This window comes from Heliangelus exortis, chromosome 1 (assembly GCF_036169615.1).
Source record: "Heliangelus exortis chromosome 1, bHelExo1.hap1, whole genome shotgun sequence".
Lineage (NCBI taxonomy): Eukaryota > Metazoa > Chordata > Aves > Apodiformes > Trochilidae > Heliangelus > Heliangelus exortis.
This window is the reverse complement of record NC_092422.1, coordinates 177,477,180-177,504,237: the sequence shown is the minus strand read 5'-3', so window position 1 is coordinate 177,504,237 and position 27,058 is coordinate 177,477,180. Positions and strand designations below refer to the sequence as shown.

Below are 27,058 nucleotides of genomic sequence, written 5' to 3'. Positions count from 1 at the left end.
GACTGGACCTTGTGATGCTAAAACAAAGGAGACCTCCCCGGGCCTGCCTTGATGTAAAAAACAGACTCTCAGCTGTCTTATAAATTGGCCTGGTTTAGCTACTGATACTTTTGTTGTGCATCCTGCTATCCTTCAGCTTTAAACTGCTGTATTTTCAGACCCACGATGAAAATCCCTTTAGAATTACTGTTCCCTGAAAATCAATCCTCAGATAACCCCCACAAAACCAGAGGTCAAGGAACACTGGCCAAGAAAACACTGCCTTAACTAACACTGCTGCTGATTGATACCACGGATGTTTCAACGTTTCGTTTCAAATAGGTGATCCAGAGAATATAAGCATGAAAATGCAATAAGGATTTGTCACACTTGAAAATTGGGACAAATACTTAATGGAGAGCTGATAATACAGTTAGATAAGGAGGAATACAATATTTGCAGCCTGCACAGGCAGTTTCATATAGGACACACCCTAAGGATCACTGCTCATTTCCATTGCTCTTTCCCTCCAGGATTATTGCTATTCTTCCTTAACCAGTGCATGACCACTTAAAAAAACCCTGAAATAACTTAAGAAGAAAGAAACCCACCCAGTAACCTCAAATTACTGAGTATAATATACTTAAATCGGGAATTATAATAAAAGGATTGTCAAGTCCCCCTGCAGATCACTCCAGACTTTTCTGCCTGGGTACTGGCAAATGGACAAAATTCTCTAAATTCCTGCGTGTCCCGGCATGTGTGTGGCTGCTCAAGTCTGTTCCTCATCATCTCTCTACTGTATTCTTGGAGTTTGCATCTTCTTGTCAGGCAGAAACAGGAAATGGTGCCTTTGGAGGAATTTCTACCATATGTCAAGCTAGGGAAAGCAGTCAGGGGCCGGGGCTGGGAGTGTGTGTGGGGGAAACACCATAGTGTGGTTAGCAGGGATTTTAATTGAGAAAAGTTCCCTCCTCTCCCCAGAGTTGGCAGCTTCCCTTCCCCCACGGTACAAATGGAAAACTACAAAGAATGAGAACACGATTTCTCGAAGGCCAACAATTAAATCACCACAGAGCCAGAAAGCAGCTTTAAGTGCCCATGGGAGCAACTGTGTCTGAGAAATGACTGCCTTTTTCTGCAGACGGATAGGGGAGAAAGACCAGGCATTTATTAATTTTTTAAAAATTAAATTAAAGAAGGTAAAAATAAAACAAAAGAACGGAGGAAGACAAAGGCAGAAAATGAGAGCTACCTATTTGAAGATTTTGAATAACTCATTTTTCAAGGTTTCCCTAATTGAGAACATTCTTCAAAAGCCCCTAATTTGTTGATAAATGACATTATGCAAGTTGCATTTGTTCTCACCCATTGCCACACAGGCAGAGCTTAGGAAACCAGTAATGTTGCTATGATACAAGGAACCAGTTATCTGAATTCTGGCTCCTTTCCATATATTTAAAAATATCAAAAAGCTTTAGAAAAAGCCAAGAGGCTGGGGAAATTCTTGTAAGACTATGCTACAATTCAGTGCAGCTTTTGCAAACACTGAAAAGAGAGAATGGGAAAAGATGACTGAAAGAGTTGGGAATTTTGTGCACAGTGATGCACATGTAAATGCATGATGGATTTGGGAAGCAGTAAGACATATATATCTATATATACATTCTTAAGTCTTAGGGACCTGGGAAGCTTCTACGTGCCTGATCCACAAACTGATGAATGCTAAACATTTTTCAAAAGCTAAAAAAAAATAAAATATATATATAATCACTTAGATATCATCAAAATTCCTTGCAAAGCACAGCACAGAAACAACAAAAATTTACTGTATTACATTTTTACTGAAGAAAGTCAAGGTTTCAGCTGCAACTTTGAACATCAGAGTGAATGAAAGCAAAATGACACTGCTTAAAATATCTCATTACTGTTAATATTAATACTGAACCTTCATGCTGTGCTTTTTACCAGCTAATACCAAGGGAGCATTTTCCTCTTGAAATTAGAGGCTCGATATTATTTGTAGTAAATACCTAGGTATCTAGAAGAATTTAGGCACCTTGTTTTCATTTTTGGCACTGCTTAAGGATGTGACAAGTAATCCACAAGACATCTACCAACCTTCTAAGGCAATTCAACATCCATGGACTTGTTGGCTCTGTGAGGAAACTTATGTCATCTAAAGCTAAACCGAAACTCTGGGCTGGCTCCCTCCCTGCCCCCAGGAAAGAAACTTTGTAGCTGGACTAAACCAAAAAGATCCAGTCTTCCTCTTGCTTTGTCTACTTTCCCATAAATCTTGTATACTTGGTTGCACTGTGGTTCAGATTTAGCAAAGATTTTAATGATTAGATACACGCCTACAATACCTTTAAATTAAAATCAAATAAGTAGTCTCGAGATAGCTGCAGTAATAGCTTATGAAAGCTTTTCAAGCAAATAAGGGGAAAAAATTCAATCAATCAGAAGCAGGAGGGTTGTACAATAGCATAGATTTGTTGTTGCATTAGAATCTGTAACGATTTTAAATACTCATCCGTGTTACTAAGAAATATCATGAATATATCACAGTAGACCTTTTATAACCACAAAAAGATCATCTTCTCCTGAAAATACACAGAAATTCCTTTTTTCTTCTAAAATCTTTGAAAACTATCCAGCAATTACCTTGTGGAAACAGAGTAGAATTCCTCTTTGAAAAGACATTCCTTGTCTGCCACTGTTATATTTTTTACGTCTTCTGATTTTATTCCCAAATTAGATCCCATTATGGTCAAAAGAATTCCACCACTTAGTGGTCCAGTTTTTGGCTCAATCTGTGTTTTCATGAGGGAAAGTAAAAAAAGAAAAACAACACAACAAGAAAAAATGAAATTAAATACCACAGTGACCATGTTGCTTCCATGTTATTGAAAGAGACTTTGACTTACCAGTACTTGAAATGAAAAAGATATTTCTTGTAGGATCCCTCACAAAAACATGCTGTGTACCTTTTCAATGTTAGTTAATTACTTGTGAGCTCAGAACCAGTATTCATCAGCTGCTGATTTCATGTTCCCTATGGCAAATGTACAAAACTTTTGCCTGGTGTTCATTATTGAACATCATTTTGCCTGCTTCTTCCACTCATGCAACTGTGATTTTGAAAAGCAAATGGATTGGGCACCTCACACCATCACTACAAAGTCTTTTCTTGACTTTTGTTTTTCCATGATTTTCTCCCTTTAGGTTCATTTCCTAAGACTATGTGTTCCTAAGACACAGTGCTACCCCACATAATGTCTTAAAAATTTTCTCTAGCTCCTTGGTCTTCCTTACTGCATCAAATGATAGGATGCTGCAGTATATGCAATAATTCACAATTAAAATGATGACTGAGAAAATCCGGCAGTGGAAGTGGACTTTTCAAGTTCTAAGACAGCCTGAACATACACTTGAATTCTGAATAATTGTTGTGAGACTAACGGGCTTTGCTGTGTAATGTAAGGAGAACCTCCAGCAAGACTTTTTCAGGTGTTCAGCTTCAGAGGACTGTGAGTTTATCATCAAGAAGAGGGAGGCTGCACGGTCCCAAGTGCAGTAATTGGAAGCCAAACAAATCCAGTTTCTGAAAGTCTGGATAACAATTTCTGCTGAGTTTCTTAGATCTAAGCAAGTCAGGGCACAGACATAAGGCTGCTGTGCTTGGTTGCCCAGCCCAGCTCCAGAATCACTTGCTCTGTTTTTCCACTGGTTTAACTTTTTAAAACTCTGGCCCACTGGCCATCCCTTTGCACTCAAACCAAAAATAAACAACCTGAAAAATGACTTAAGGGTTTGTGTAGGCCTTTTAAAATATGATTATGTTCAAATCTGAAACTAAAAAACCTAATATTTTAGTATTTAATCCCCAATTCTGTGCAAAGAGTAACACAGCTAAAACCACTTATTTTTCTTAATTTCCCTTTTCCTTCTCACTCAAATCATCTTTATCTGGGCACAGCTATCACACAAGTACCGTTCTTCATACTTTCTGTCGATATTTCAGGATATTTGCCTTCCTTAGCAGACTTGAACTGTTTACCTTTTCTTTCTTCTTGATACACCATCATGGCCAACCTCATTTGGTTTCTGCTGGTCTGCCTGTACTCACACTGCTCCTCCAACTGCACAGCCTCAGGAGAGTCAGCATCTCCACAAGTTTGAGCTACAAGCTTCAGAATTAAGTAGTTCTATCTTATTTGAGTGAAAAATCCCTGTTAAAATTCTCAACCCCTGTCACACGGTTACTGTGATTTGTGATAGCTTGGGATATGTTCTCATCAAATGCTGTGTCTGAGTTTCAAAGTACTTTTGCAGCAATTTACATTTGCCCAGTGGAAGTACATTTCACTCTTTTCTTGACAGTTATGCCCAGAAAAACAGCATTTGGTTTGTTGCTGGAAAGTAAAAGGATTCATCACTTCTTGCTTTGGCTACTGGTCCAGGAAGGTGGACAACACTTGTCCCTCATCCCAAGTGAACTCTCCTGCTGCAGAACTATTGCTGAAAAAGTCAGGGGTGCACACTTGGCCTCTCTGACTTATGTTCAACTACTACAGCCTTGGGTTTCATCCTGGTGAAGGCTGGAAAATATCACTGACACCTGGAAAACAAAGTGATGCAGAAACAACCTGCTCCCTTATTAAATGCTATTTAAAAGCTTAGGTGGAAGTTTGTTAATGAGCCTGCTAAATGCATGCAGTTCCAGATGTGAAGAACCTCTCTTATAGACTTATTTCAGGCAGAAAAGACTATAGGAGAGAAAAAAATACATGCTAATTCCCAAGAATAAAGTGACACATTTAAGTATACACTGTTAGCCTGGCTTCTCACACAGTGAGGACAAGGCTTGAAAAACAAGAAGTCTCAAAGACTCCATTCAGTCTCTTATATTGAGTCTTTACAAATCTCTCTCACACATCTCTACTGGCATTATTTCCTTGCAGCTATTTCAGAAGCTCACTTAACACCCTAAGAAAAAAAAAAAAAACCCTGCCTTTCAGAATGAGCTTGCTTGGACGCTTTCTCCTGAAAAATAATACACTGGTAGGAAGAGAAAAAAGCAATCTTACACGAGTGATTTCTGGGTGAGGACACGTGTCAGTGGGAGGAGCGTGACAGAGTTTTTCATAAACACACTTGCTGGGCTTGCCCTCTTCTTCACACCAGACACATTTATAGTCTTGATGGGCTGCAAGGCATAAGCTGCAGTCGCTTCGTCCATAAGAGCAGTTGTAGAGAGTCACTGAAATAAGAATGGTAAATGTAATTAGATATTTCCCTCTGTTTCAAGGATATTCAGTGTGTTATGGGAAGGAAAATGTACAAAGTCTGCCTGTTGCTCAGTTGAGTCATGTAAAGAATATGCACAGGCTGCACTTAACCTCTGAACAATGCTGAAAAAACCCTGTATTTTTCCCTGTATAGAAAAACCTCAAATCTATCCATGGGCAGAGTATGAACAGACTATCAAGTAGAGCCCAATCTTGGTCACTCAGGAATTGTCAAAACATTCAAATACAGAGTCCTTTCCCTGACTAGTTTTGGTGAACCTGCCTGTTCAACTGCTCAAAGACTGGTCCAAACAAACAGGTTCCTCCTGGTGTAATAGGAGTCACATGTGGAAAGGTACAAATGCTGCATGCGTGTTGGTAGGGACAGACATCAGCTGGCATGAGATCTCTGCCAGCTGCATATTTAAAAGAAGAGAGCTTCCTTTGTTGGCCATTTCCAGGACATTTAGGCCTTTCCAAAATCATCACTAAAGCCTGAAATGAATAGAAAGTTAACTCTTAATGAAGTGCTATCCTTTGTTCAAGTTAATACCTTCTCATTTCTCCATTCTTCTCTATTTTCTTGCTTTTGTTCTTCCTTTTGTCTTGAATTGTCGTCCTGATGTATGCCTTGCTCCTTCTGTAGTGGGGTTTAATTCTAGTTTTTCTAAGCCAAGAAATCAGGTCTGACAGTCATGCTTTTCTCACTGATGAACCACGCACCAATTGTCTCAGACACTAAGCTTCCTTTGGCCCCCACGATGCAGTCACTGAATGAAATTAATTTTCCCAAATGGATAAAAGCCTTGAGATGTGGCTGGTGGTTGAACACCATACGGAGAGCCTGGGCTTCCAGGAAAACCTTTTTTGAGATGCACTTTAGAGCTAGCCCAGAAGAAAACAGACTGAAAAGATACCACACATTTCTCTAGGGGAAGCGTGCAAGTTGCACAGATTACTCAGTGTGTGAGTCCTGTTTCCCTGGGAAGACAAGCTGAGCATTTTAGACTGGGAAACTTCTTGCTGCCTCCTTTTCTGCTCCTTTCCTTCATCCCTGCTTCACTCCAGTCTTTTTTCTGACCACACAATCACACACCTTTCCACAAAGACTCTGGCACTTGTTGAGTCTTGTAAATCAACTTAACTTACCAGACAGCAGAAAGCTGTCATGGTTTCCTCCTGTGCTCTTTCAGGAGTTAAATGTGCTCACAGATGGAAATGGGGAGTGCAAGACAGAGACTCAACATCCCCTCTTTCCAGAAGTGATGAACTGTTTTATGTGCTCATTAAGTCTCAAGAAATGGTACCCTTTGTGACACTGGATTTTTTTTCAAAGGAGTTTCATCCTTAAGGATGCAGGAAGCAAACTGAAGTAAACAGAGGTGATCGGATGTGGGCAAGACATACTAGGATAAATCCCTTTGAGATTGCATATGTTAAAGGTCATAAAAAATGTCCATTTAAAGAAAGCTTTTATTCTCAGAAGAGCAGGACTCTAGGAAGGACACCAGCAAAACCACCCTTCAGACACTAACATTTCAATCACCACAGCAATAGTATTTTAAATCTAATTCCATGAGACTGCCATGTCAGATTTCTACTGCAATTTAAAGGTAAAATGAGAATGCTGGGTTTCCATTTTTTCATCTTATTCTCCTGCTAGGCATGAACAGTATTACGAGATGCCCAAAACTTGGCTAGAGTCTCTGTGCCACTTGTATGAGAGCATATAACATCACATGGACAGTTTTTCTCTAAATACTGCATATTTAAAAACCTCAGCATTCAGTTTCACAACTAGTTTTTAATAAAATAGCATGTTTTTCTTCTTTCCCTTACGCTGAAGAGTTACTGCAGTGATGAAGCCTGGTTTTAATCCTTCTATCACCTAATCAACATATCCACTTGACTTCAAGCAGCTTTACCAACACAAACTTGGTTGAGACATCATTGGAGGTATATGAAAAGCCAAGGGACTTTGACATTTTTTACAATGAATCAATGAGGAAGAGCATCCATTTGATTGCATCTCCATCTCGAATTCTCAAAGAATCAATAAGCCCAAAGCTGGAGTAGCACCATTTGCTTCATATACTGTGTAACAAACATAACCCAACCAGTATTTTCAACAGTTTGTGTGCTAACTATTCTCTTGATATGTTGGATGTGAATGCAGCTCAGGGGAAAAGCACCAGCCTGACTTCCCTGCCACACTGCTGTTTGCTTTCATATGCAGAGACAACGGCGTGGGCAGCGGTGAGGAAAAGTTTGCTCTTGCCTATGATGTGAATTGCTTTTGCAGGAACCAGATTGCTTTCTTAATCCATCACTCTGAAAGGCTGCTGCTGCACAGGGACTTGATCAGGTAATATTGTTAAACAAATCTCCCCCTTGCCTTCCTAAACCCTGCGTTCCCCACCCACACCACCACACAGCCACCTGACGTGGCACAGGAATAGGCTGACTGAATTACTTTGTTATCCTTTATCGGCTGGATGGGGATTTTCATCCTATCCCTCAGTAAACAATATCAGCACTGCAACGTCTCTCACATCCAGCTGCATAAATGGAATGGCAAAAGCTACTGCCTTAAAGCATTAAACGCTCCCCGTGTTCACGGATCAGCTCATTAAATGTGCCAGCAGCAAGCCACTCATTAGATCCAGATTCTTATCCATCACCTTGAGATACCAGCTGTGAAATCATTGATAAAAAGGACAAAGGATAAAAGGGATATATTGGATTTCATACTGTTCAGAACCCCTGATGGCTCAAGATGTAAAAATGCTATCGTAACTTAGTATTCACTAAGTGTGGTACAAAGAAAGAGTTCTTTCACTGGCAGGTTCAAAGGTGCTTCTCAGCAGCAACTATATACCCAAAGACAATTCTTTTCAAGATGCATAAAAATATTATGCTCTGGATTTCATATGACAAGGAAATCTAAAAGCAGGAGAAAATTTGGATGAAAAAATCCCTTTTATAATAAAAAGAGACATTTGTTGATAATTTTGCAGTTACCCTCTTGGAAGTATTCTGTATTTCAATCTGAATGATAAAATTTCTTTAATAATTTAGCTATTTCTTTTTTCCGTGTTTTTCTCAGACTGGGAAAAAAAGATGTTGGGAACATTTGGTCAAAATCCTGAACTTTTAAACACCCTAGCCTTTGGAATGGAAATTAAGACAGTGTAAGACTGTAATATGACCTCCCTGTAACATTCATGCCAGGTCCTCTTTTAAGTTCTTTCAATACTGCACACAGAGCCATAGGGAAAATCTTCAAAAAAATACTTCTATGCTGCCAATAAGAGAGGGAATAAATTTAAATATTCTACAGATGGAAAAAATATGGTCTAAAGATTTTATCTGCAGGGAAAACTGCTTGGGGGCAGCATAAGTTTTCCTGTCTCACCACACAAGTGCGTTGCTTCACAATTTTTGCAAGATGATGCCTTAAACTTCAGTCCAAAGGAGTACAAGGTATGTCCAGCCTCCTAAACACTGCTCTATTGATTTTGACAGAGCTTCCTCAGCTCAGGATGAGGCTCACAGACATAGTTGCTTCATCAGTGTATGTTGAAAAAATAAAGACATTTATATTTTTAAAGAAATTTGTATCAGAGACTAAGTCTTTGTGCTGTAAAACACTTAATATCCTTTTTGTTGCCAAAGAAATAAATGAGTAAAGTAACAAGCTGAAAGCACACTGAATGTTTCTGCGTATTACTGATCATCAGCAGATGTAAAGACTGCAGAATCTGTCTGAGCTGAGACACAGTTGAAAGCACAGTTCAAAGTTGAGATTTCAGATTAAGTCCATACAAGTGACAGTAAGAAGGAGCCCTGTCTCCCTTTTTGCTACAGGAGTAGGAGAGTTCCTTGGGGAAGGGAAATGGCCATTGGAAAAAAAAAAAAAAAATCAAACTACATAAGTACCTTTGAACGGTGAATGGACTAATGGACTGCTTTTAGGACTTCCCTTCAGAGCAAATGCAATCTTGAAAACAATTGTAGCATATTTAAAACACTTTGCAATATACACAACAGTGATGTTTAATTAGCTAGTATTAATAACTTTTGATCTGTCAGATTTAATTGTTTCACACAAACCAGTAAAACCTACTAAGATAACATTCTTATTCACATGACTACAAATTATGAAGGAATAGATTTCTGTTTACTGTAATTAACCTCTCTTTGAACCTGTATTTCATACTTACCCATCAGTTTGCTGTCAATCTTGACCTTATCTGTTCTTACAGATAAGTTAAGTCGTAGGGTCTCATTTGCACTATAGGAGAACTGGAGAAGATGACACAACAGAGATATTTATACCTTCATTCGGCAAGGTTTGTTTTATGCATTTTCTATGATTCTCAGTAATCAGAGCTGTGAAGGTTTTAGAAACTATCCCACACCTCATGGCCTTTTTTCAGTCTTTGCCAAATACATTTATAGAAAAGTGTTAATGAACCTAATCCTTCACAATCAGAATTTAAGTACCAAGGGACAGCAAAACCTGAATACTCCTTTTCATTAATTTAATTTACATTTAGAGTACCCAAGTAGCAAAGATACTGTACAGATTCAGTAAGTATAGCTGCTGACCCTGCTGAGTTCTCCCTTCCCACACCATCTGGCCCCATTACTTCTGTGGACACAGCAGACTCGCACCACATGGGGGGGAAAAATCTCTTGCATCTTTTGCAGTGCAGCCCCCTTGTTAGAGTCAAAAAACAAGGTTCACATCCTCCAAGACATGAGCTTCTGCTCAGGGTGGAAGACAGCAGCAGGAACAACCGGTGGGAAATAAAAAGAGCATGGAAATACAGTGGCTTTATAAAGCAAATCCTTTGTGCCAGGCTCAAATGCTGCATAAATGCCAATTAACTCTCAATACTGTTAGTAAGCTTGTAAGATATAAATGTGAAAGTCAGCATAATATTTGTGAGTCCAGCTTTGAGCTTGCTAAATGGATTGGGCTTTTTAAATATTATTTTCTCTCTCTGTACAATAAAGCAGAATGAAAGAAGCTTAGCTAGTAAGTAACCAAACAACAACCTACTGTTGCCATTACCATTTTACAGATGTTAAAAAAAAAAAAAAAAAAAAGATAACAAACGACTGTGGAGAAGTAGAGCTCTGAAATTCTCATCTTTTATCCTCCATGATTTCAACAGATTCTGTAAAAAGTGAATAAAAAAGTAATGGTCCCAAATTCCTCTAGGGGCTGTCTGATGAATGCTTAGGTTGCGTAGATAGAGAAATCAAGAACAATTGGGGGCTTTGAGGGGAGAACTCAGGAGCTCTGAGCCAAAGCTGCTGCCTTTTACTGCTACTGCCAAAGGAGAATCTCCATGAGAGATTATTTTCTTCTCTAAAGAAAACTTGTGTATTTCTGGACACATGCGGACACTGGAATAGGTCTGTAAGAACTGAGTATGTTTGGCAGAAGAATCATATTGTGGCATTTACCTCTTTACTCATGAACGAAAATTTTCCTTCATCTGATTCATCAACAGGAGCTTCAAATTCAAATTGGCTGTTTGCAACCACAAACTTTTTACCCTATGGAAGAAAAAAAATCAGTATAGAATGTGTATGGCATCACCAAGTGTAACAAAATATCACCAGGCAATATCCTGTTCAGCTCTGGAAGTCATAAGACCAAATGGAAAAGGCTAACAAGCTAAAGCCATCTTCTGAAAACACAGGCAGTAAAACACGGAGCCAGCACAATCTGCTACTTTGCTGCACCCCTCCAATGTTTCTTAAAGGTTGAAGCACCAAATAGTACAAAAATAAAGCAAGAATCTATCTCGCACTTTGTTTGAGGGAGCAATAAGTAAAAAGCCAAGAGATGTGAATAGTGGATGGCTTCACACATCAGATGTGTTATTAACAGAGCTGTGTGAGTTCTGCCCTTTAAGGTTTTCCCTGTAGGGAAGCTGGGCAGAGCAAGAATGCAAGAATTACATGGAGAACTGGAATGAACATCTCTCAGACCTTGCTGGCTTTGTTTCTCCTGCCTCACCATGACTCCAGTTATGTGTTCACAGGACAGTGTTTGATGGCAGCACCAGCTTAAGGGTCTTTCTGCCTCCTAGACACTTCCTTACACATCTTCTCTCTAATATAAATTAAAGAGAATTCCTAAATAAATTCATTTGTGCCTTTAGGCTGCAGCACATACAGACATGCACTGCACTGGGAAAACTCTCAGCTTGACTGTTCTGTGATTCAGCCAAGCAATTGAGCTGGCTAAAAACCAAACACATCACCCCACGACACTGCTTCTGTGCTGGGTCATTCTCCTGCTCTGGCCCACAGCCACAGCTTTGTAAACCATTTTGCCTGAAGAACCAAAGAAATAAATAAGTAGCAAAGACATCTTCAGAGAGTGTTTTTGGTAAAGACTTATGAGAACACAGCCTACTGAGGGACCTTCACCTTTTTAGAATCACAGAATTCCCTGTGTTGGAAGGGACTTTCCAAGACCACCTAGTTCCAACCCCCCTGCTAGAGGCAGGGGCATCTTTCACCAGATCAAGTTCCACAAAGCCCCATCTGACCTGGCTTTGAACACTTCCAGTGGTGGCGCAGCTACATCCCTGGACAACCTGTTCTTGTGTCTCACCCCCACAACATAAAAATTTTCTTCCTTATATCCAAACCAAACCTACCACCTCTCAGTTTAAAACTCCTGTCCCTTGTCCCGTAACTACAATCCTTAGTAAAAAGTTGCTCTCCATCTTTCTTATAAGCCCCCACTATATAATGAAAGGCCACTAGCCCCTTACAAAGCTCTTTTTTGAGGAATGCAGCCTCACTTTCCCAACTGTAAGTTTCAATACATCATGTGTATTCCAAATGTGTTCAAATTCTGCTGCTGCTGTGTAAATCTTTCCTAAATGCCTAACAGAAGGCACTGGGAGAGGAGGGGAGCTTCGGTGTGCATGGCAGCTGCCACCTGCAGCAAACTGAAATCAGCAGTCACCACCCCAGGCTCTCAAGCAGAAAGCCACAGAGCTCACATTCAGCAGTCTGGGGGCAAGAAGAGACATCTGTGAATGCTGGGAAGTGGTTTACGCATCAGGCACACATAACAAAGACAAATCCAAATGGGAAATTACTTCTAAGGAAAATCTTTGGAGGGCTAATAAGGTTATCTTGATGCTGCTACATCTGTCTCTTCTGCTGTGCCAATCTTTCAAGGACTCAGCTGCAGAACACCTCTCAGAAGTTGCAAGCTGTACTGACTGATCAGTAGTAAACTTTCCTCTCAACCGCTTGTCCTGGATGAGGCTATTCCCAAGAGAATGACAACAGATTGGATTTATTTCTCTTTTCTACTGAAATTCTTTTAGAGGAAGGAGGGGCAGAAAAACAGTCAACAGCTTCTTCTCTTTTAGTGTATTGCTCCCTCAGTGGGAGCCCTCACAAAGAGAGTCATTGTACTGTAAGTGTTCCCAAGTCAAGAGGTGAATAAAAAGAAGTGTCAGCTTATTCTTCCACTTTCAGTTCTGCAATAGCAGTTTTAGAAGCTGTCTACCTCTCCTACTCACAGAATAAGCCCAAACCTTCAATTCTCATCTCCACCTGGAAATAGGGATGTTTATATGCACAATGCTGGCTAGTGCACTTAGTCACCCATGATCAGGAAGGTTGTGCACTGCCCTTTTAAAGAAAGCACAGATTAAAGATAATAGAGTTAGCAGTTCAAAGCATCAACAGAACACTGATTTTTGCTTTTTCTAAGCAAGAATTTAGTAAAGGAAAATAGGAAGAAAATGGATATATACCAATGTCCCAATCAATAAAGACCTTAAATGTACTCATAGCTGCATGACTGCTACCTCCAAAGACACCGTAGAGCCCAGAATGCTCTGTGGCAAAATCATTCCATGTGAGAAGCCACATGTTATTTTTCATTTGGGCTATGGGCCAACTCCTAGAAGACATCAATCCATGGCTTTTCCCAAGCCACACTGCCCTTTACCAAAGGCTGAATGTAAGTTATGCCCTTACTTAAATGAACTTTCATTAACCAAAGGTTCAGAAAGCATGATTTCACAGGCATGAGTGCCTGTATAATTACAACTATTTCATGCCTTGTTTGCCTGTTTTTACATATACTTAGAGGTCTGTGTGTACAGCTGTAGTTGCTGTGTGTGCCTATTCAAGTCCTGGCACTGAAGGCATTATTATGTTGGCTTAAAAATGCAACTCAGTGCCAGCATATATGGGGCTGCTCCCATGACAGAGATGATGTTCCTGCATGGCTCTCACCTAAAATTATGCTGACGTCGTTTACACTCATTGCTTTCCAACATCTTTCCAGTCTAGTGTATTCATCTTACTTCTTACAGAGATATGAATTCCATGTAAGCCTTCCCAGACCAGGATACAAGGTCTGATCTGTAGGCAACCTGTTAAACACTGGCACCCATGACAAAGTATTGAGTCCCCAGGCTGTGTCTGCAATCTCCAGTGTATCTATCATCAATTCACATTAACACAAAGACAACATAGAAGCAGGTTTGTTCTTATTTTCTAGTAGGAACTAAGAGGTGGTTTTTAAGATTCCTTTTTATGAAACTAAGAATAATATTTTATACATTGTCTTGAGCATAAGACAATTAAGGCCTTAGAGTCAAACTCTGCCTTCTTAGACGTTTTGCAATATACTTTCTGGAACCAAATACTGAGAAACAGAAGCTTTTGCTACATCTGAGAAAGTATCCAGTCCTCTGGTTTGGTAGTCAAACACAAACAAAACAAAAGAAAAACCAAACAAGAAGAAGATTGTTTTGTACAGACTAAGAAACATTTGACTTCTGAGTGCGTTTTCTTTTGTTTAAAAAGTGAAAACTTAATTATGCACATCAAGTGATGTAATTCTAGAACAACAACAAAAAAGTATTTAATGAAAAAAAAGATACAAAACATTCACAATTCCTACAACTTCTCTCATTTCATTAGATGAAAAACAATTGTCAAGTGTTTCAGTAAGTCCAGTTTCAGTAAGCATTCTTAAGAAAAAACCCCACATCTAGTACTTAAAGTATTTTGTTCAGGTCTGATCCTGTCTTGATGATTACCACAATAACCAACATTACATCAAATTTGAATCTGTAGCTCCTTTCCTTCTTTCAGAACAGTCACAAGCAGGATCTCCAAGGATGATGAAGTAATGCTTTAGTTTAGGGGTGTGGCTGCAGTTTAAATGGAATTCAAATGACAGATAGCTTTGAATTAATCTTCTTACCTGGTAATAAGCTAGATGTCTTCCCTCAAAATACACTGTTGTTCGGTACTCCATAGGTATGATTGGAGGGTTAGGGCTTAGAAACTGTGGGCATTCTTCTTCCTGGGGAGAGAAACATTTTATACATTATTCCAAATAAAAAGTCTTATCACAACAAACTTTGTTGGCCTTTGGACAATGGAGGGATTGTTCTGAAGAACTTCATGCTTAAAATACAGTGACAGATTTGATTACACCCTTTCAAATTAGACACGCTAAAAATGACTGCAGCATATGTCAAAGCTGTGGGTGATTATCTTTCCCAGCCTTGAAATCTTGTTCCTCCCATTGAAGCAAAATAGTAAAAGGAATAAAAATATCCTTTCAGGAGTTATTCAGTCTCACTGCCCCTCCTCAATCACACCTTTAAATTTCCACCCACGCACTGTCACTAAAAAAAATAATCTTATGCTTCTGGGGTTAACTTTAGAGTAATTTTAAAATCCCTAATTCAACCACCTGATTTAATAAAATCTAATAAAACCTAATAATCTGATTTTTAAACATTACCATGTTTTGTTTAATCACATCCTGTACTGAAGAGGACTCTTCACAGATATGCCTCCTCCAGTCCCACTGGCAATTCCATCTATTGCTTGCACAGGAATAGCATCTACAAATATAACATGATAGTCATGACAAGCTGTCAGGCTTTCCCCCCCCCCCATTGGCAAAAAAAGAAAATGAAATTCCATCTTTATTCATGAAGGGCAAGTTCAATCTGTTAGAGTGTCCTAACTATATTAAGCTTAAAACTTCATAGTCAGAACAGTTCAAGATCCCTCAGAAGCTATTTTCTCCCTGGTGTATGAGCAAGGATCAGAAATCTACAGCATCTTACACAAACTTTGAGATCAGGTCTGAGAGGACTGGAAATGATCTTGATCAACCTCTATACACATGGATGGACAAAGTGGGGTTTGAGTTGGCTGCACCTGCCCTGGGGCAGCAACACCTCAAGCAGGGCAGCATCAGCTTTGATCCTCCTGTTTGAACACTCTGCAAACCCAAACCTAATCTAATGATTGAGGGAACAAGTAGGTAACCAGATGTCCCTAGAGCAAACCTGCAATGGCAGTCCAGTGAGCTGGCCTTTAATTATATGTGCCATGAATATTCCTATTCCATGTGGTTTACGTTATCTGCTCGGCTGGTGCCCTTCTACTGTTTTTCAACTCCATTAAAATCTAAGAAAAAGGATTTGGAAACTGGCAATTTTTGAGTGTGCCAAAGGCTTAATTATTAAATGATTAAGTCATCTGTCAGCTACCTGCACCATGCCCCAGGACCTAAACACCTACATTAAGAAGCTGAAATACTTACGGCTGGTTTTCAAAAAGATTCATTGCTTCTTCACAGTCATAAAAAGGGTAAGTGTGTGACGCAAAAAATATGTTGTTCTTTTCAAAGGTTAACTGAAGTGGAACTGAAACATGATCTATCACAAAAGAAAAAAAAAATATCTAAGTGGTAGTTGAACTCTTTAGGACTTGAGCTGGATGATACAATGATAATACTTATATTATTTTATACAACATAAGCAAATATTTAACTATAAAGTTGACACTCTGGATCTCATGACCTGTTATACTTAAAATCTATGGGATTTGTTTTATCTTTTTGAGATTTAAAATTTTTCAGCACATGGTTGTCAGAAGAAAAGCAGAGATGGGATAAAGGGAAGATGCAAAATCACAGAATAGCTTTGTTTTATGGAAGTGTTTCTCAGTGGTACTCTCATTGTGCTAGAATTTTTAAGGGTCTAGAAGAGTAAGAAAAACAGAGTAAGGAGATAATTGAACATAAAGGAAAACTGGCACAAGAATAGTAACTTCAAATAAAACATTTTCTTAAATGTGAATATGTCTGCATGCAAAATTACTTGTTTCATTTGTGGATTAAAACTATCATCGTCATGTGAACTAAAGCAAGTGATCTTTGTGGTTAATGCCCAACAGTGCCTGCAATGCTGTTACCACAGGCACTTGTGAGCTTCAGTTTGCCATACATAATATCTCCACAAATGCACTTCTCTCCTGGATCATTATTGAAATAAGAATGGAAAATTAATCTTCAGAAACTGGTGCTTTCCTGAGTGAAACTGTTTGAAATACCTTTTGCAGAAGCTGTTAAGCCCTTGTGACAAGCTATTTCACAAGCTATTGGGCAATTTCAAACTCTGCTTTCCTTGAACAGGTTCTTGGAAGACCATCAGCTGCTTGGCTGGAAGTCACCTTTGTATGCACTGGCTCCCCTTGAATATTTCAGACTGGTATGAATGCCAGGGGATTTCCTAACCACGGGACTGTGAAAAAGCACACTTTCTCTTGAGAAGTGTCCTATTCCCTTTGGAACCAACCACAACTAAAGTAACCTAGACTTTTCCAAAATCAATAGAGCTACTTAGCAGAAAGTGACTTTTTGTCACATGCTGCCAGAAGCCACTGAATGTGTTTATAACTGTCTGCCTTCTGCTGAAGTGTGTCTGCCAAGCTTCTGAGCATCTTTATATTATTTTGGAACACCCTTTCAGATGGACCCCTGCACAACCAGCTCAGAGAGGCATATGATTTCTAGGTGAATTGGTTACTTTAATGCCATCCCCCACAGGCTTCTGGCCTCAAATTTTATGCTGGAAGACATCAAGATGTCATGTTTATCAACCTAGTTGCTTTGCAAAATATTTAGAGAATGTGAATTGGCCCTAAATAACATAGAATTTTGCTTTAACACTTAACCTAATCTGATACCATGACACACTTCAGCTATTTTAAAATTTATGAGTGAGATTTTTATATCATTATTCTTCCTAAACGTACAAGTAACCGACACTAGATTTTGGCCTGTTTCAGGCTTAAGAGAACTGAAACTTATATTAAAAAGTGCTTCCAATTACTGCTCTGACAGTTCATGGATGTTGTGATACCCAGAAAGGGTATCCTCAGGAGGACCTCTGCAAGCTAGCTTTTGTTGAGGTTTTTTGTTTGGTTTTTTGTTGTTTGGGTTTTTTTTAGGCTTGATACATAATAAACGGTACTGGGTAACCAGTTTTATTGCATGTGATTATACATCAAGATGTATGAACTTAAAGCATGAATAAAGCACTATCTAGGAAACAGAACAGGAATTATTGTTTGCAACAGATGTTAAGCATATAATCAGTGGTTCAGAACAGTAACACAACCTTTAATTATGTGATCACATATTTTTCCACTGGACTTACTATTGCTGAAGCTGGAGTGTGCATACTGGAAGAGATGGAAAGCTTTATGAGAGAAAGGACATCCTTGTGACAAGGACCAGAAAGTAAGTCACTAAACTACAGCCAACTAGAGCAAAAAACTAAGACATCAGAGATTAAAATCTTCACTCTCTGCTCTTCTGGCCCCATATCTCGGAGTGACTGGGATATTAGAGTAGCTGGGGTTTGTTTGCTTGGGACACAAAATAGCACCTTTCTTGTTCTTTGTTTACTCCAGTGCTTAGCTCCTATTACAGATTCTTTGTAGAAACACTGGGAAGGCTACATCTTGTCAATATAGCCATAGAAACAGTTTGAGCAAATCTTTCTTTTGTAGACTCTTTTAATGGACCAAGTTCAGCAACATGGGGAAAACAAAAAAAACTTGTACGCAGCTCATGTAAGAGTATCATATTAGAAGCAGCAGGCTATGTTCTTTCTTCTTCTTATACATGGAAGGTAGCAATATTTCCTTACCTTGACCTTTTGGTGTTGGAGGAATTATATCAGGGGGATCACAGATAATAACCCCTTCTTTTAATTGAGCATGATGGACTGTTTCACCAAATGTACACAGAACATTATCACTCTCAGTCAAAGTTGGTAATGGACTTACAGTCAGTTCCACCTGGAAACAAAATTTTAAAGGGTGAAATATTTGAAAGCAATGAATCAAGACCCAGCAAGGCTTATTGCCAGAGAACTTCAACTTGGCCAGTGGTTAGTAGTTAGGTTTAGGTTAGGATCACAGAATATGATTCTACATTCCAAATTTTATTTCTTCCCATCTGCTAATCTTTTCTTCTTATACTTCTACCAGTTTTTCCATTCTGCAACTATCTATGTTGAATTAGCCTGATATAAATATTTCTTGTCCTGACAATGCTTTAGAAAAAAAATGTCTCTACAGACACACCCTAAGCCTTTTATTTTTGTCCCCAGCATCCAGTTTAGCAACAGTAAACAGAGTGGTTAACACTTAAATCCTGAAAAACTTAATCAAAATTACATTAACCTTAGGTGTTACTAGTGAATAATGAAACCAAGGCTGGATGGACTGGAAAAGCTGGAGTTTGAAAGGGCTGAACAGAAATGTGGCTGCCTTGAAACTCAGCCATGCAAAAAACCCACTAAAAACCATCATTAATGCTGAAAAATTACTTTTGAGTGATGGTGAGTCAAACTCTTTGAGAAAGTTGTCAGTACAGAGTGCAGATGAGAAACTAAAAGCAAAACGAAAAGGGAAAACTTTGCAAGGACAGGGAATAAAAATTAAATGCATTTTTGGATGCTGTTCTTGATTTAATTCTTCAGGTGTGTTTATTATACCATTTAACTTTTTCCATTTGGTATTGAGCAGTAAAAATGGAAGTTATCCCTTTATCACTGAAACTGGTCCACTATGTTATGAGCTGCAATCTTTTTATCTGGGAATAAAGGAATCATGAGGAGACAGTGGCATTAATGATGTTACAGAAAGCATGTCAATGTTCATTTAAAGTTAGGTTATGTTTTGAGTTTTAGCTATTTTGGCCTCAAATGTTGACATGAGACACCAGAGACTTGCTGTCAACACAAGTTGACAAGATCTCAAATATGAGAAGGTGTGGATTTTAAGTGGACTAGTAACAGTCTCCTGGTATTTTTATTCAACATAGAAAGGGACCTAAGCCAATGCTGTTTACATCATTTAGGAATGGAATTAAACTGACCTAAAGGCAAGATGGAATAGAAAGCCATTTTACTGATTTTATTTGCTGAGCACCCACAGGAAGCTGCCACTCTGCACAGGCATGCTCCTTTTGGAGTCAGAGCAGGCTATGAAACCCCAGTGACACTGTGAACACTCAGTTTTGTTGCCACAGAGTTGTTTTGCATGATGAATTTACCTTTGCCATGTAACTAGATAGACTTTGCTGCGTAGGCAAATGCACTGCTGATTTTAAAGCAACAGCTTGTAGCTTCTTATATTTCTGCTCAAGTAAGCTGAAAGGGCAGCATAAAATCTTCCCTATCAATTACTTTTTATGGGTTGTACAACATTGTGCAACACCGATAGTATTCAGACAGGTGTAAGTGCTTCATCATCCATATTAGTGCCTAATTTTGGTTTACAGAGAAGGTCAAAAAGAATATTTCTTAGAAGAAAACATGAACTGCAATCTGCAAAAACAGCAGGCAAGAAATGTCAGAGACTGAGATACCCAAAACACTATAGTATTCCTACTTTCCACTGTGCATAAACAAACACAGATACTCATCTTCCTGGTAGTGAGATCAATGTGCTTTAAGAACATGTAGGGAAAACACTCTCATCATACCTTAGCAGGGGCTCTGCGACTCATATTGAGAGGGTCTGCACTAATGATGGTCATGCACGTGCCACTTGGACTCCACAGCCAGTGGTTCTCCTTATCAGCTGTTCCACAGTCTGCCTTCTTTGTGCACCTGGCAAAACAGGAATGAAAACCAAAGCAAAGCACTATTACAGCTGGACTCTGCTTTCTCTGCGTTACATAACAATTTCAGGATTAAAGCCTGAAATTGTAACATAAGACAACTGGGAATTTGCTCTAATAGTGACTATTCAGGTTGCTACTAGAGAATTTTTAATAGAGCAAGTGGTGGAATAAGTGTTAATGGTCTGAAATAGCAAAAGCAACTGGGGAAAAATTACTATACTTTTTAGGACACCACTTTGGATTTGACCATCCAAATACATAAAGAGACAATTATATTAATCACAGGAGCCATCAGACAACAGAGCCATTGGTTGACCATCTGAAATCAGGCTGAATAATCTTCATTGCAATATTTAACAAAGTTCTGAATGAGTGGGCACAGCCTGGTTTTTATGCAGGTCAAGTAGCAGACACCAATGTGTTGCCAGTAATATGAGCCATGAGTGTTGCCCACTCATGAGAGTAAAATGCAATAGAGAAGTTTACTGGATGCACGTTGGCTTGTGGAAAGCTCCTGTTAAACTGCACCACTAGGAATGTTACTTTTGTAGTGACTGTTTTCTTAACTCCTGCGACTATTTAAGACTTTACTCTGCCAAAGCACCACTACTATTATAGGAAGACAACAGTGGGTGTGAAACCTCATGAAAAACACTGGGAGATTTTCTCAGCTCACGTACAGGAAGGAGGGAAAGAAGAGATACTGCAGTGCAGAAACTGGTGACAAAAACTTGTTGAAGTGTGTGTGGGGACAGACTCATCTGTATTCTTTCCATTCTGTACAGTGTTTAGGAGAAAATGCTATAAGACCTCTGGCTGCTATAGCAGAAGACTATTAACTTGCCAGGAGCTTTAACACAATGCAGTTTTTGCCCACTTCTGTCAACCCTACCCTTGAAGACATCATTGACATACAGAGTCTACAGTCTTGTAACATATCCCTAAACACACAACTGTGGATGTCCATGAGACAAAATTAGGCGTAAATGAGAAAAACAGTAGAAACTTAGCACTGTTCTTGACTTTTTCCCCACTGGAAAAAAAATACTAGCAAATGCAAAAAATCCATGTTTCCCTGTTCTCAGAGACCATTAATATTTCGAGATATTGAGGTCAGGTGTCATATCAGAAACCTGAAGGGAAATCTAGGGAAAATTGCCTTTTGTGTGATATATGACACAGCCTTCAACTCTCAGCAGCCCAGGAGGAGTTCATGGTGTGTTTTCCAAATCCCCAGGTTTCATCCTCATTAGCAAAAGCCCCGGCTGGAAGAGTTACAGTATATTACAGAAACCTGTGTGTACCATGTAAGTTTCTCTCCATATTATGCTACATATCAGACTCATAGGTAACTTAATGTGATAGTTCACATTTTCAGACAAGAAACTAGAAGCTTGAAATTCATCTGCATACTATAATTAAATAGCCTCTTTGTTCCAACAGCGAGTACTTCGAATCACGAATTCCCAACCACTTGTGCCAAGGGGTTAATTAACTCAGTAGTCAAAAAGAGAGCTGCAGGACTGCTCTTCCCTCTCCTCACTCCAATCAATGAAAAGTGCAAAGAAGAGACATTCCAGAGCTGTGCAGTGCTGTCCTAGTTTACATGTGTTTGAATATTAATTCAGTTAACCTTTGCAGATATTCAGCCAAATGCCACTTTCTGCTCTCCCACAGTTAGGTGAGGGTTCAGTGTAGCTACACGTCTTGATAGATGACGTTTGTACAAAACCAGCATTTCAACTACATACTTTATCTCAGACACGAATGGATTTTTCTTCTATGCTCTTTTTTACACTTTCCTGTTCTACTTAAAATATACACTATGTTTTTTGAATTTTAAACAGGGAACACTATTCTAATTTCTGGGAGAACATTTGACTGTAGAGTTCAGATAGTGATAAAACATGCAGCTAGAAGATTTATACTGATTTTCAGTACCAGCAGAAAAGTATTTATTTTTCCAAACTAATGAAATCTGCAGAAGTCAAAATGAGGACTTATTTGTGTGCACAGAAGACTGATATCAATTGTCTGCATGATAGAATTAAATCACTATGAGGAGCATAAAACTAAGTAAAAAAAACCCCGGGATCGCTATGCCAAGCAGTAACTGACAGCCTGTGTCAAAATTTGACCTGTTCCACTGATTGCACCTGAAAAAGCCCCAGCAGCACTTACCTGCCCTCTCTCACACACCAGCCACAGTAAGGATCCCTTGCTTGAGCACACTTCTCACAGTCTGAGTATTTGTGGCAGTCCTGCACAGGCAGACGATGCACCTGAAGAACCAAAAGTGAAGCAAACCGTAAGGGATCTGAAGAAGGTACAAGAAACAGAAATACTTGTGGACAGGGTTGTGCAGTGCCATTGCCTGTGGCAGCAGAATACTTCACCCTGTGTTATTATGATCACAGCTCAGGTTCATTTTAAGAAAATCCAAATAAACCCCTAGTCTGGTTATTTCTCCCTTAACAAAATCTAAATTCACATACTTTTTCTGCTTTTTTTTCACTCCTATATTCTCTAATGTCCCTCCAAACTAATGTAGGGCATTGTTATAATCCAGACTCATACAATCTTAAAAAATTGAGCTCTTCAGTTCCTCCAGCTATATTACTTCTGGAAATCTGCATTACAGCAGGCACAGCAGGACAGAAACAGCATCAAAAACTCTCTGAATTTATGAAACAGCTAATGCAGGGCAGATAGTTTTGAAAGGCTGACTTGGTACAGGCTAGATAATTTTAAAAACATAGTATCTTCCCTTTCATATCACTAGCATGGAAATGAAATTGTTTGGAAATGTGACTGTTAGTGGCACTTGCAGTCTTATGGCAGCTCACAAATTCTGCAAGTGTAAGAGCGACTGCACTTCAGGTTACTGCACCTCTCCATGCACAACCCTCCATCAGTTCTCAGGTCTCACTTTCCCAGTAAAATATATGGCTTCTGGGTTTTATTTCCTTTGGTGCTGAGAATAAACAATTTTGTTTTAGTTTGTGCAAAATAAAGGAGCCAGCACACAGCCATCCCCTTTAGCTGTGCTGCTGAAAAGGATGCAAGAGGAGATTGAGGCATATGTCTTCCTCTCAAAGCCCGTTTGACTTTAAAGAGCACAAAAAGTCAAGCAAAGGTAACTCTGAGATATAAGCTTTTTCCTACCATAGCCTCTCATTTAAAACAACTGACAATTTCAAAGCTGCTTTGAAAGTTTTGGTTTGGCTTTTTTCTTTCATGTTCAGTTAAGGCAAATGTCAATACTGGTAGGTTTCTTGCATTTATTAATACAGAGGTTTATCTTTTTAGCATTCTATTCTTTCAGAGATTCTTATCTAACTTGAACAGAGTAACTGGCACTCTGTTTCACTGAATGGTACTCATGAGTAATTTACTATCCAGTGAATGGCTTTTTTAATGAAAAAGTACTCATTGCATAATTCTGGCAGGCAGAAACAAGCCCTAGAAATTATCATCTCTTTGGGTTTTATGTAAACCTAATGGATTTTTTAAAAAATAGCAGCTCTGTTTACAGCCAGCCTCAAGATGCAGAGAAACTAGTTTTAGAAATTTTCTAATGTGGCACTCTTAATCAAAAACACTGAATCAAAAGCTAAAACAAATATGTAAGATAGTGATCATGGTGATTGCCACAGGCTTCTGTTTTCCTCCCAGTAGGTGCCACAAGGAATCTGGGATCTTACCAGTGATATTCACCTGCAATGAACCATAATGGGCATGGCAGGGGTGATATTCACTCCTTCCCAAGTCCCCCAAGAAGCTGCAAGGAGTTTGCCTTGTTCTCTGCCCAAGCTCTGGGAGCTGGGTGGGAAGGAGGCAACTGGCTTTTGAAAACATTTGCTCCAAGCTACCCAGCAGCAGAAGCTGGAAGGAGAAGGGGGAGGAGAAGTGAATCAGGAAAGCAAGAGCTTATTTTTCACTATGGCTTTTAACCTCTACATTATTCTTCCCTGTACTTCTCTCGATCTGATTTCATTTCAAAGGCTGCTTCAAGTTATCACCTACCACATCATCACTTTCACTTTGCTCAAGTGCTTACACAGCTTAGCCAATTCATTTCCAAATGCTGGGGCAGGCTGTATCTGCCAGGTAGCTTAGCATTAAGCCCATCTAACAGCACACCTATCCAGCCCTTTATTGTTTAACTAATTTTAAATAACTCTAAACCATTTTAAGTCCCAGGGCAGGGTTCTGACATCTCTATTCCCACAGAACTCCCAGTGGTGTTTAACACAGGAGTGCATGTTTCAGCATTTATTCTTTTCCCCTCACGTCGCTTCATTTCTCCCAGCTCTGAAGGCCCCCATTCTCCTCTTGTCTATCTGCTTCTAAAAGTGGGTGGGACTGCTCATTGTAATTAACTCCTGGAGATGACAGTAATGTAATGCCATTATAGAGCTCCCAACTTTAGTTATTCATATTTAAGCTGAACAGGTTTTGTAAAAGAAAACTATTATTCACATTATTCAGAAATGGCAGTGTCTATGAGAGCTACTTGGAAAAGATGAAACCGAAATCCTTTCTTTGGCAGAAATTTGCTGCTTTCTAAACGTTAACATTTTGTAGAGATGGAATTATTTCTTTTGCAAATTTTTTTCTGAAAAATTGGTCTGTGGCCTTCCTAAATTCTACCAGTTCAAGCAGCCTGTCACCAGAAAATTTGCCGTACTTCATATTTGCTGCCACCCCTTATGCTGCTCAGCAGCTCACACCACAGCCTGCTGGGCACCATAGGGCTTTTAAGAAACATGCCAGCTTTCCAAAGGGCTTTTGTGGACAATAGTGAAGTTTGGGTTTCAGTTTCAAAACCTGAACAGGAGCTGAATTAGCAGTATCAGCTTCACAAAAAAAGAAAAAAAAAAAAAAAAAAAAAAAAAGTAACCTCTCACAAACTGCCTATTACTAAACACTTTATCACTTTTACCACTGTGGCTTCCAGCCTGAAAACTCTGAGCTAAAAGATAACATCCCCACAGCAGGAATTTATATTAATCCTTGTATAAAACAGATAGAGATCATTCTTCTTTCACCATTTCCCCCAAATACTCTCCCTTCACAGTTCCCTCTCTCTCCCTGTGATACTGCTGCCAGAGTGTTTCCCACATCCCAGCCTGTGTCATTGTCAGTACTGTTGATGGTCACAGCCTCTCACCCACCCTGCTACAGAGAGGTACTGAACAACATGTTTGAGGCTGGCACCTCCAGCCACCATAAAGAGAAGTGTCAGAAGAGGGTTAGAACTGGAGGTGAAGGAGAATCTGGCATCCCTCTTGTCTCTTACTTGCTTATTATATTTCTTTACAAGTCCCCATTGTGCCTCAACTGCCAGCACAGGGAAAGGAAGCCCTGATGAGAATGCCTGTGTCTTTCCTAGTCAGTTCTGACCTCTCCTGCTGCACTTGCTTAATTTTAACAGAAGCCTGAACAAAAGTGATTCTCAAAGTTGTAATTGTCTCCATCATTTCTTAGTTTTTGACAGCACACATAAATGCTATTATGTCAGCTGCCAGCATCCAAAATCCTGCACCCAAAGTCCTGCACCCCTGGACACCACACCAAGTACCAGGGCTTCTGGACTCTGCAGCATGCTGGTGCCAAGCATCTCAACTTCATCCTTCTCACATACTCTGTAAAATAGCTTTTGAGGTCAACTCACTTTCTATTCTCAATCACTAAGCCTCAAGGACATAACAGTTCTCCAAGTCACAACAATCAAGTTCATCAGCTTGGACTTGAGGTCTTCATACAAAGCCAGTGGAGCCCCACTGCATGGGGTGACTTCCAGAAGTGAGTGAGAAATGTACATATCCCAGATAAAAGTTGTAGAGAAAGTGAAAGAGGCTCTAGTCCTTAATGCAAGCGGGACATCTTACCTTGTCTGTGGTCATCACATACAAGTTTTCTTGGGTTTGGTCAAGGACCAGGTCATTCTTGATGGGTTTGTTTAGTTCAATAGTAAGAGAGCTGTACTCAGTTGCAGTTGATGACAGGAACACCTATTTCATATAAGAAAGAAAGAAAGATGATTAAAGTTGCTTTTTTGCCCCAAATACCAGTAAATAATATTCCGTGTTTACTCAAGTTCACAAATTCACATTAGGGAAAACATTTCAATTTGAAGAATAATGCATCAAAAGCAGCATACAAAGCATAAAAGTCATTAAAAGAAAATGCTTACTGCTCACAACAGCTCACAGTATTTGTGTTTATTTTTTCTTAAATATTGATTTATTTTAGAGCTGCAAAATTCAAATTTTCAAGTTGGAGCCTTTGCACTTGAAGGTGTTAAAATTTGTTGCCTTTCCTCATGGTAACAATTTCAGCTTCAAATTTCAAACCAGGGAGTGGCATGTGGCCATCACTCTCTTTCAAGCAAAAGCGGATTGGCATTGCAGTCTTGACATTTTTACATCACAAACACATGAACCCTGGAGCCCCACACCACACAGTCAGAACTTAGCAAACTCCAGCTTGGTTGTTGTATTGCCATCTCTATTCACTGAATGGCCAGAATAATTAGAAAATGAGAAGTTGCTCTTCAACTATCAAGGGCTTGAATAGAGGTAAGGCTAGAGCAGCTGTTACATTACTGAAGGCTGTTTGTATAGGGCTCCCAGTAGGCATCTAATCCTTCTGGAAAAGTGTCATTCAGGCAATGCTAATTCAACCTGTGTATCAGATAGCTGAGGTACCTCAGAAATAATGTGATTTTTCTTTGAAATTAAAAATACCAAGCTCCAAAAGAATTTGC

At 39.3% G+C, this 27,058-nt stretch overlaps 1 protein-coding gene across 6 annotated transcripts in view; it reads right to left on the bottom strand.

Annotated features, from left to right (window-relative positions):
• Positions 1-27,058, bottom strand: part of PLXNB2 (plexin B2) — a 245,303-nt gene that overhangs the window by 43,947 nt on the left and 174,298 nt on the right. For all 6 annotated transcript variants that reach the window (XM_071733787.1, XM_071733784.1, XM_071733789.1 and 3 more), the window contains 11 exons: positions 26,181-26,303; positions 22,468-22,568; positions 20,146-20,272; positions 18,302-18,452; positions 15,907-16,021; positions 15,094-15,196; positions 14,545-14,646; positions 10,752-10,844; positions 9,497-9,578; positions 5,073-5,245; positions 2,647-2,795 (listed from right to left, as the gene is read on the bottom strand). In XM_071733787.1, coding sequence (XP_071589888.1) covers positions 2,647-2,795; positions 5,073-5,245; positions 9,497-9,578; positions 10,752-10,844; positions 14,545-14,646; positions 15,094-15,196; positions 15,907-16,021; positions 18,302-18,452; positions 20,146-20,272; positions 22,468-22,568; positions 26,181-26,303 — 1,319 coding nt within the window. The remainder of the gene's footprint in view (positions 1-2,646; positions 2,796-5,072; positions 5,246-9,496; positions 9,579-10,751; positions 10,845-14,544; positions 14,647-15,093; positions 15,197-15,906; positions 16,022-18,301; positions 18,453-20,145; positions 20,273-22,467; positions 22,569-26,180; positions 26,304-27,058) is intronic.